Source organism: Gambusia affinis, linkage group LG08 (assembly GCF_019740435.1).
Source record: "Gambusia affinis linkage group LG08, SWU_Gaff_1.0, whole genome shotgun sequence".
NCBI classification, from domain to species: Eukaryota; Metazoa; Chordata; class Actinopteri; order Cyprinodontiformes; family Poeciliidae; genus Gambusia; species Gambusia affinis.
Window position 1 is genome coordinate 19,984,169 of NC_057875.1, and position 11,467 is coordinate 19,995,635.

The window sequence follows — 11,467 nt, forward strand, 5'->3', positions numbered from 1 at the left end:
TTTTTGTCTGTTTGAGCTCAGCAAAAATGTGATAGAAGCTAGAGAGAAAACAGAAACATGATGTCAGGCAAACAGGGGATCTATGCGGTAAGGGTGGTGAACGTTGCAGTGACGATTACTTAGAAAACAATCAGCAAAAACGTGGTATGTACTATAAAATTCCTTCTATTGGACCGAAACATCAGGAAAAAAATTATGCTTTGCAGTTTTTCTGCAGCCACAGAACGGCTTGCCAGATTCCACAGGGTCAATTATTTCAGCGAAGAGGTTTTCAACAACTAGAGCTTCACCTCCAGTGTGGACAAAGGACCATAAACACAAGAAGATCCAGAAAAGGAAAAAAAACTAAAAAACAAAAGAAACAAACGTGTGTCCTTCGACAGCCTGTGTAGCCTCAGGACGGTGACGGGCGATATGTGGTCTTCCAAAGGACTTGGAACATCTTTGCTGCCTCGCTGCTGTATTCAAAGTGTTCAAGGTCTCGACAGCAATCCCACGTGGCGCTTGCAGAAAAAACATCTTAATTTTTTTCAATATAGCGAGCTGCCCTGAGGCGATTATCACTGATTTTAATATGCTTATGGCTTGTTCAGCCCAGGCAGAAAGCACATTTCCAGACAAATACAGCTCAGGTCTCATGTGTAAAACACACAAAGCCTGTATTTCTTAAGATGATCTAGATATCAATTTATTTTAAAAAGTGTAAAAATAATTCCTTTTTTTTTTAAAGATTCTGTTCACCCACCTTTTCCATCTTTCCCATGTAGTGGTTGTATAAACTACTTTATAATCAGACACATTTCCATTAATCTAAAGTTTTTCATTATTGATCTGCCTGTAAGATCTGATCAGGGTTTAAGTAACCTATAAAAACTTTCGTATTTCTTCAAGGTGCTGATTCCATTTTTGATCAATTATGATTTTTTTTTTCATGTCTATTAGGCATGAAAAATTTAAAAAAGAATGATTTGTTTGGTTTTTTCAGTAATTTTTGATATGACAGAAAATTAAGACACTTAACTAATTTACACTGCAGGGAATCAAACTACATACTGTTGGTTGATGTGCTAATAGACCAAAAAATATATTTAGTTCTGAGTTTTGGTGCCTTTAGTTACTCGAAACAGAAAATTCACTTGAATTAAATTTGAAGAAAAACAATGTTATTTGCAGATCTTGAAATGTTTTTTGCACATCTTTAGCAAAGACAGTTTTGCATTGACAGCTGATCAGCAGGTCCAGGCTGATCTGGGCCCAATCCATGGAGACATTTGCTTATCTTACAATAATTTAGAAATACTTTTCTAAAATTCAAGCAGAACAACTTTTCTAGGCTGAATTACACTTGTGGACAAAACTGTTGGCACCGCTCTGAAATCTCAAGACTATCGAGGTATTCTGGAGAGAAATGCGCTGCCTAGAGTCAGAAAACTTATTCTCAGTTGCAGGTCATGGGTCTTCCAGCAGGACAATGACTCAAAACACACAACTAAAAACACCCAGGAGTGACTAAGAGCAAAACATTGGACTATTCTGAACTGGCCTTCTGTGAGCCTGCTGGATTATCTCAGCTTCTTCTTTCCTCGCTCGTCACCTTTATCTTATCGTTTTCTTTAAAAAAAAAAAAATCCCGTCATAGCCGTATCAGACACCTTGGAACTGGTCTCTTTAAGAACCTCCTACACTTTCTGATGCTCAATCATCACCAGCCATCAAAACAAGGCTGTTTACGATTGTTTGTAGCATGACGCAAAATTCTACCAGGTGTATAAAAGTTGCTGCTGCCGCTAGTCTGCAGGAGCTGTGCAGGGAGATGGAAAGCGCATGACGATTTAGGATAATATAAATAAAAAAAAAAAGTCAATTTAGTTCCCTTTTATAAATATAAACTTTTGTTGAAACCAAAAACAACAAAAAAAGGGAACTACAGACGGGATTAACATTCAGTAGGAAGCATTAGACAGCACTGTGTTCTGTAATACAGCTGGCTGGGTTTAAATGTTGAGTTCACTGGATGGAAATAGATCAAGATGAGCTACTTCACTCAAATCAGCTGCAGTGATATGCACATGTTAGTGCATTACAGCTCAAAGTTTCAGAAAGCAAAGCTTCAGGACCAACAGATTTAGAGTCAAGCATTTTGTTTTTTCATCGTCTTCCAGTGAACCTCGATTTCACAGCTCTGATGTGTACAACCTTCACCAACCAACCAGAAATACTGAGCTACTGTAAGCAGTTGCCAAGCAATATGAAAATCTGAATAACTGGTGCCGACAAAGGAAGAGCAGGTCCAAAAAAAAAGAAAAAAAAAGACAACAAACCAGGTTTTCTTAAGAGGAGTTTTTCCAGTTCCTCATTTTTATCAGGAAACGCCAGTGGAGAGGGAAGAGGCCAGATTTCTGTGTGCGGAAAGGCAAATACACGTCCAGAGAGATAACCGCTCATTGCACTGACAGAAAGGCAAGATAAACATCTTCACAACAAATGAGATTATGAGACTCTAAAGTGGTGGTTAGCTGTTCAGCTGCTAGGATCTGATAGACGCTTTGACAAGTTTATAGTCTTTAAATCAGTCCGTTTATGGGGCTGCACCAAACAAGTGGACAGGCAAAAAACAAGGAGACTGCAGAAACAGTTCAGACTTGTAAAGATACAAACAATACAAAAAGAGCTCCAGGCATTTACCCTAAAAGGTTGTCTGATATTAACAAACGAAAATACCGCTGCAGGTCTGGAGGGAAGCGGGGGAGTTAGGAGTTGTGTGTACGTCCAGTAAACAGGTTCTATGACGTTAGATGCCTAAAAACTGCAGTGTAAGGTTAGGGTTAGGTTATGGCTAGCAGAAAATACAATGAGGAGTTTAAAATCCAACGTATGAAAATCTATTGATTGGAGTTGTTCATTCCTTGCAGGAACGGCGTTCCAAGATGACGACACAAGTGTTCAGCTCCCAAGAAGAGCAGAACATTTCACTCTTGGATCGGCACCAAGTTACTCTGAAGTCTAGACAACTTTGGCAACGCGCTGAAAGAATGTGGAAAGATTAAGACAAAGTCCAAAATGTGTCAAAATGAACAAAGTGGTTTGGGTTTTGTCTTTTTCCAGGTACGTCCTCCAAGGTTGTGGGAATACAGTGTGGAGATTTACATTAAAAAAGGGGCTTCCTCCACAGTGAAGCATGGTGTGGGGTTAACCACAAACAACACAGCAAATGTTTTACTTGAAAGGGCAGAATAGTTTCAGATTACCTAACCAAGGTTTTCCTTTATTTTAGTATTTGCAACAACAGAAATGTTGAAGTGATGGTTATTCTACACGTTCATCCTCTGCTGTTTTGTTCGTTTTGCACCTGAAATAGTAATTTCCTCTCATATCCCCCAGGGACACTTCATGCTTGGTTTGAAAATTGAGGATTTGACACAATTTTCTGATTTTTACTGTTGAAGAAAAAAAAAACTTTGTGGCTGACAAAAAAAATGATGCACCTGCAAGAGGACTGTCATTTTCATTGCTGAACAGGTTCTTAATATAGATTTTTTTTTGTTTTGTTTTTTTCAATCAATGAAATTTTTGCTCTGTTATTTCCTGACTTTTTCTCACTCAGGGGAGCTAATCACAGAAGACAAAGCCTCCAGATTCCAATCGATAACTGGAGCTTTCGATTGCAGAGGCAACTGTGGCTGGAGCTTTGGCTTCACAGCCCTCTGCCCACTGTGGGATCTGTGAACGCGCTCGCGGTTGGTTTACTTAACTTGCCTCCTCAGAGCATCAGCAGCTTACGGGGCTGGAATTAGCTCCAAGGCAAGACAGGGCCTAGATTCAGTGACGGAGATCTCATTAACGCTACAGCAAGACACACGTGGGAGAAGAGCAGCCAGAGCATTCGTGGCGTGGACCCCCCGTGGCTTCCTGTTCGACCGCCATCAATATCTAATTGTTGAGCAAACACCCACATGCAGCAGCACCCGGCCTCCAGCTGCTGATCGGGATCGGGCTCCCTTCCACAAAACGAGCAGCTCACTTTGCACTCCTCCAGTGTTTCAGGTTGGCAAATTCAAAACTACTTTATTGATCCCAAAGGGAAATTAAATGTTGTTGTAGCTCTTCCGTTTCTTCCAGCTAAGAGACTTTATTAAAAAAGAAACAACTCTAATCAGGGACACTGAGATTGTGGGCATCGAAAACTTGTTCTTCGGAACTCGTGAAGTGTCACTCAGCATGTGCTACAAAACATTAAAATGCTATAAATGTCACATACCAACTCTGGCCCAGGCCTGGGGAGGAGAGCTGAATATCGAGATCACTGATGAAATGTGGAGCAGTATTTGGAACTCTGCCAAAAAAATTAGTATTTGTAATCGCTCCTGGGCATTGCAACTTAAATTAATACATAGAGCTCACTTGGCCCCAAACAGGGTGTCTAAATTTAAACCGTGGACCTCTTCATTGTGTCCAAAATGCAAAATAGATGAAGGCAGCCTCACACACTGTCTTTGGTCATGCCCCAAGATCCAGATATACTGGAAATCTATTCTGGCTGAGATTAGGAAAATTTTCAAAACTAACACTGATCTCGATCCAGTGTCTCTTCTCCTTGGTCTACCAAATATATAACATATAACATATCCAAAACCAAAATAAGAGTAAGTTGTACAATGTTCTAATTTTCTGTGCCCGAAAGAATATTTTATTACAATGGATTTCTAATAAATCTCCTACAATTTTTGGGTGGAAGAAGCTTGTTTTGGAATATATCCCTCTAGACTTTCTAACATGCCTCGTCCACTCTAAGACTGACGTTTTTGGACTCATATGGAAGCCCTTCCTGGACTATGCTGAAGAACACGTGTCTACCATCCTGTCTCGAGCATGTATGAATGTTTAGATGTGTACTATACAATGATGGAAGTATGTATGCCCCCCATCTTATATTTCCTTTTATCTCTGGACTGCACTGCTGAGCTTTTGTTTTGTGTTTTATTGTTGTTGTTGTTATTATTAAACAAAAAAAATCAATAAACATATCTACAAAAAAAAATAAAAAATGTTGTTGTAGCTCATTTAATTAAAGAATTGTTGTAGATGGTGACGGCGGTGGGCAGTCTGAAGCCTCTTCAAATTCAAATTTTTCAATAAATATGCGCGAATCTTTCTGTGTAGTTTGTTGATGTTGAAAAAATAAAATTTTGCAATTGCGGTGTTTCCATTAAATAATAAGAAACACAATTAAAATCACATGTGAAGAAGTGCATTAGTCACTAATAAACATGGTGGCAACTGATGTAAACACTTACACTCATGGCGCTAGCGCTCATTATCTATCAGCTGTCAGAGGAGACGTCGGCATCAAAAGCTGCGTTTTGGGAAAATTGTAATCTAGGATTTTACAGGAGATCAATGGATTTAACACTATCAAATGACACACAACTTTTGAAGAAGAGTGTGATACTAAGAGCACACTAGTGGTACTACAAACCAGGAAGAAGACTACTTCCTCTTGTCTTCTTTGTGGTTTCCACCAGTAGTAACATCACGTGACTTGTGTGATGTGGAAAAAAAACATGCTTTCATTACAGTTACATATGTCTGAAAAACCACTTCATCCCAGCAAAACTTTGTTTTTTATCCAAAATTGTAACTCTTTTTTTTTTTTTTTTCTAAATCGGAGTGTTTCCGATTTTTAAAATCAGACACAAATAAAGTAAATTTATCCTCATAATTTCAATTTGTGCAATTCTAGCTGAGTTTAATGGGAACTCAGCTAATGACAGTCTCATGAAGATGATGGCCAGGTTTGTCCATCATCTTTATTTCATGTTAAAAAATATATATATACAGTACACTTTTGGTCTGTACTGTATACATATATATATATGTTTTTTAAAATTACATCACAGGCTTTAGCGAAGAGCAGGAGGCTAACCACGCTTTGCCCTACATACTTTACCCCAACCTAAATGGAGCAAGGAGAGGAAGAAGATAATCTGTCTCCTCCTTTAGCCAGCAGGCCTTCCTCTTCCGTTTTTAATCCTCAGGCAAAGCTCCAGGCCTGCTGGGCTTTTCTAACCCATGTGTCCTGTTGTGAGCCCCGCTGTGAGGCAACAAGTCTCTCTGATTAAGACCCGGGAACAACTGGGCCGCAGCGCGAGCCAGGCAGCAAACAAACGAGAAGACGTGACCTGGGTGTTCAGTGGGCGTTTCTTTCCACCTGGCCTGCGATTCGACTCGCGTTATTCACACACTCCTCACACACATTGGGGAAATCAGAGCCGCCCTCCAGGTAGCAGCGACTGACCCGCTCCATCCGACAGCTGAAGCGTGGAGTCCGACTTTGTGAATCAGCCATCTGGATGAGGATTTTGCGATGCGGCTGATGTTGCTCCCTAAAAAACAGACTGCTGCGCATGCTCGGCGCTGTTGCTTAGAAAAGCCAAAAGCAGGCAGAAAACTAAGAGGGACGAGTGTATTTTCTCGTTTATTAAAGGCGGTTCAGCTGTAAGCACGCAGGGCATTTCTGTGATGCTTTACAGCCGGTTTTTGTGGCCAAAATGAAAGAAAAAAAATACAAAAAAACAGACCAATTCCCAAAGGGAGCCTTCTTCCTCTGCAATAAATCTCAAACATGAGCCATGAGCTGAACGGATGTCTCTTCAGGGACAAAATGGGTCACAGAAATACGACGTAAAATGTGTGTTAGCACCTTAAATTGTGGCCGGTCTGAGTCAGGCTTCAGAGGAACTCTTGTAAGCTCTCTGTTACTGATTTTAAAAAGATAAAACCAGACTGTGCTCGCTACAGACAAAAATAAACTCTGGAATTTGACTGCTCCGTGCTTCGAGAGACCAAAAAAAAAAAAAAAACCCTTGATCTAAAGGGGCCCTCGGTTCTCATAACCGTTTACAGCTGGAAAGCGTCTTGCTTGGAAAAGTACTCACACCCACTGAACTTGTTCCCTTTTGGTCACACCACAACCACAGGCTTTAGTGGATTTCATTGGAATCTTAATGCGACAGACCAACCAACATAAGAGTAAAAGAACAAAGAAAATGACCTTTTTTTTAAAAATTTACTTAAACACTTCTCAATAATCAATGGAAATATTGGCAATCCAACCGTTCCTATAATTGCTGAATAGCTTTTTCCTTTTTTCCTCTGCCACTTTCACTATTTGACTTTGGTGATGAGCTCAAAGTCTTAAAGGTTGGAAGGCCTGTTTGCCATCACCTTCATCGTTACATCCGCCACAGATTATCCAACAAATTAAGTCAGGACTCCCACCCGGCCTCCGCAAAATCTTGAAATGGCTTTCAGCCAGAAGGAACATGCTAGCAAAATCAAAAGAAAGAAAGTTGAATGATTTCTTGCTTTCACTGTAGCTCCATCAGCTCTGCACTGCTTTCCTGTTTCTGATGATGAAAAGCATCCCCACAGGATGATACCACCACCACCATCTTTCTCCGGTAGGAACAGTGAGGTCAAGATTGATGTGCAGTGTCGTCACCGTCAGTCTAGCATGCATAGCGCTTTGCACTGAGGCCAACAGAAGCTTACATTTAGTCTGATGTTGCCTTCGTCCGCATGTTTTCCTCTACAAGGCTTCCTCTCGCTTCCTCTGACTTTCGTCTTGCCCCGCCCATCATCTGTCCTTCGCATTGTCAGATAACAGATTGAAAGTTGCTGGTTAAGCTTCTCCTCGATTGTCTCCCAGAGGCGTTCCTTGGTTTTTGGTGGCACAAAAAAAAAGTGGGCACGCACAATACGTGACGCACAGTGGGCGCTATGTTAAAGAGGGCGCCAAAATGGTGGCAAAAACATGACATCTAGTCGGCATTTTCTGTATTTTATGGCTCTTTGTGCATGTGTAAACAATGTTGTAAATCGGCGGTTTTCAAAGTGTGAGGCGCGCCTCCCCTGGGGGGCGCCAGAGCACTTTAGGGGAGGCGCGGTGCGAGGGAAAAAGTAAACCGGAAAAGCTATCTGCTTGCTGTCTACTGATGGCGAACGTCTTTTACGCACACGATCAACTCTGTGGATTTAGGAAAAAGTTGGTACTGTGGGGTGCGCGTGTGGAGCGGGGATCAGTGGAAATGTTTCCCCCCTTAGAGGATGTTTTGGCCAGTGATGTCAGTAACGTTACTGAAGTCGGACCACTTTTTTCAGTAACGAGTAATCTAACGCGTTGCTATTTCAAATCCAGTAGTCAGACTACATTTACTTATCAAAATCATTTTTGCGTTACTGCGTTACTATCTTCTTTTGTTATTTAATCGTATTTCCTCTACTCGTCTTGTCGAGTGACCGACGTCTCTATGCAACAGAAATGTTAAAAATGGGGGGAGATGCGCATTTTGTTGGTGGAAAAACTGGAACTATTTTGAGTTTCTGTCGCCAAGTCCGATTATTATAAGCGGCTTTGGGCTTCATCTTTTAAAAGTCGCTTGCAAATTTAATGAGTGGCGGGTTGCGCCTTTTTGGGCTCGTTTTTGAACGTGAAGTTGCTCATTTGGGCTTGGAAATAAGCAGAGACTCATAATAAATCCCAGAATTTGTCCGTTTATAAGGTAGTTTTAGTCAGTCTCTCCCTGTTCATCATTTCCCGGATGATCCGTCCCGCTGTGTCTTTGTTAATGTCAACTTAATTTATTACCTCTCAATGACATCGAAGCCAAGCTGCGCTCAGAAAACTGCAAACATCGAGACCAATATGAACAGCGCAATAAACGTGAAAACAGCCACGAATGAACGTGTCCGTAGTTGGCAATAGTTATAATGGCAAGTTAGCACCGTTATAATTATTAATATTACGGTAAGTGTCGCAGCCATCTGAGCTGTGGAGCTGCAGGAGGAGCTCTGTGCGCTGCGACATCAAACTCAGGGGCGTAACGCAGAATCTGGAGGCTGGGCGGAGGGGGGCTTTAAAATCCTTCTTGGAGTTTTCCAGACAACAGTGGACCACACAAATTACTCATGTTTTTTTATTTTTTGTACAATCTCCTCTTCAGTTCAACCTTATCAGTGGAGACACATTGTTGATGTTACCATTATAAAATAACTTACAATTAAGTATTAGCAAAGATCAATGTGATTTTCACAGGAGGCAGAACATTGTTGTTAGCAGCTGCTGAAAGTAACTAAAAAGTTACTTTTAGTGTAACTTAGTTACTTTCCAAGTCAAGTAGTCAGTAATATAACTAAGTTACTTTTTCAAGGAGTAATCAGTAGTCCGATTAAAGTTACTTTTTCAAAGTAACTATGCCATCACTGGTTTTGGCCAGAGCGGGGCTGAAGGTGGAGTTTTTACAACTCCACCCCCCTCCGCGGGGGGGGGCGCAGCAGGCATTGTGCTCCTTGGAGGGGGGCTCACCCTTTCATACTTTGAAAACCCCTGTTGTAAATGATCTATAACAGAGGCGCCTCTATTATGTGTCCGCATACATCTCAGAAAGTATAAAGTCTTTTATTTAGGGCTATTTAAGTAAAAAAAAAAAAAAACAACCTGAAAATAAAGCTATGGAAAAAATTAGGAGACCACTGAAAGTTCTCAGTTTCTCTGATTTAACATTTTATAGGTATATGTTTGAGTAAAATGAACATAGTTCTTTTATTCTATGAACTACTGACAACATGTCTCTGAAGTTCCAAGCAAAAATTTAGTATTTATCTGCAGAAAATGAGAAATGGTCAAAATAACGAAAAATATTTGTTTTTAGACCTCAAATAAGTTCGCAATCATGTAGAAACAACAACACTAATGTTTTAACTGAGGAAGAGTTCAACAATTAATATTTTGTGGAATAACCATGAGATTTCCAATAGGGTTCACTGCAGAGGTCTCTATAAATCACTAGCATTACCAGGGATTTCGACCCGTCTCTGGGCTCCAATTGTAGAAATGTTAAATGACCCTTCTCTGGTAATTCCAGTGTTAATAGTTTTTTCCAGAGCTGTTGCTCTGCGCACACATACTCCCAATGAAATGCTTTTTAGTCCGTGAATGGAATGTGACAACATGAGGAAAAGTTGACGGCCCTGAGTCAATGAGAAGGTCAGGAAACCATGGAGCCAAACATGAAAGCTTCTCAACTGAGACCTGCACCCTCCACCGACCCCTCCTCCCCGAAGAGGAGAGAAAGTGACTAAAGTCCCTGCAGATGACTGCATGCACATCGCTATCATTTGCTAGTTTGTGTATGCAAATAGGCGCCGCTCTGCAAAAGCGAGCACAGTTAAATAAATGGCTGCCAGTTACAAAAGCCCTGGATTCAGTCTTGAGTGTATGATCCACAACAACAAGCTGCTGCAGTTTGTTTCTTTGATTATTATGATTATCATTATCATTTTTCTGAATGAAGCGAAACAATGAAGCGGCGCCTTCCCATCATAACACAGCGCGTCTTATGAATGAGAAACGAGCCGATGAGGCGTTTGGAGACGATCTGTACGAGAGCAAGGAGAAGTTTAAAAGGCGATATTCAACAGCTGTCAGTCAGCGCAGCCACTCTGCTCTCTTGTTTCCGTTCAAACGCCACAATGAGGCAGGTTTTGTTTTTCTTCTTCTTCTTCTTCTGCCTGCAAACTTTTGTGATCGTCGCCTTTACTCACGTTCCGAGGACTTCCTTGAAGTCAAAGATGCTCTTGATGTCATCTACGTGCTTTTTCCAAGACCCGTCGCTGGACTCGCCGTTTTCTTTCGCCATTTCGCACCGGGCTTGGTGGGAGAGGAGAGGAGAGGATCAGAGGAGGAGGGAGGATGGTGGAGATGAGAGAAATGAGGAGACGCTGCCGGAGGATCAGCCGCACTCGTCTCACCCAACCAAAAAAAAAAAAAAAAGAAAAAGAAAAGTGGTGCACTTTTTGTTATTTCTGCCAGCTTTCTGGCTATCCGTCAGCGCTGACTGTCTGTCTGTCTCAATCATGCGAGCAAGGCAAGCCCGAGGCGGGTGGGTTAGGGGGAGGAGGAGGAGGTATGTCCTACCCTGAGAGGTTATTTGACTAATCTGTTGACGTAGCGGATCCTGAGCCAGAGCCTCCCCGCTGATCACATCACCGAACGGGGAAACACATGCAGGCTCTCCCCGCTCCTCCTCCTCCTCCTCCGCCTCTTCCTGCCGCTGCCGGGGCGGGGACCAGTCAGTGCGGAGCGGCGATGCTGGGAGCGGGAGGTCGGAGGACGGGAGCCGGCCGGCTGGCGCTGGAGCCGCTGCTGTGAAGTCGAGTCGCACACCGACCGACTCGCTCGCCCTGCGGTTGTTACAGCGACAGGAGGAGTGGGAGGTTCCCGCCGTACTATCTGACACGGTTCGCATTGCACCAAAACCCGCAGAGCAAGGTGCAAAGTCCATAAATAAACGCTCCTCCTCATTTGAAATTAGTTTCAGATTCAGTAACAGGGGTGTAACAAGGAGATATTGAGGTCCAGGGGCAGCAATTCACCATTGCCCCCCTCCCTCAGACACCCATTTTGAAT

The 11,467-nt window shown here is 42.0% G+C and overlaps 1 protein-coding gene across 1 annotated transcript in view; it reads right to left on the reverse strand.

The window, feature by feature from the left end:
* camk1db (calcium/calmodulin-dependent protein kinase 1Db) overlaps positions 1-11,364 on the reverse strand; it is a 36,479-nt gene extending 25,115 nt beyond the window's left edge. The window contains exon 1 of the mRNA XM_044124761.1: positions 10,603-11,364. Within this exon, the coding sequence (XP_043980696.1) occupies positions 10,603-10,697 (95 nt within the window). The 5' untranslated portion in view covers positions 10,698-11,364. The remainder of the gene's footprint in view (positions 1-10,602) is intronic.
* Between the last annotated feature and the right edge of the window lie 103 nt (positions 11,365-11,467).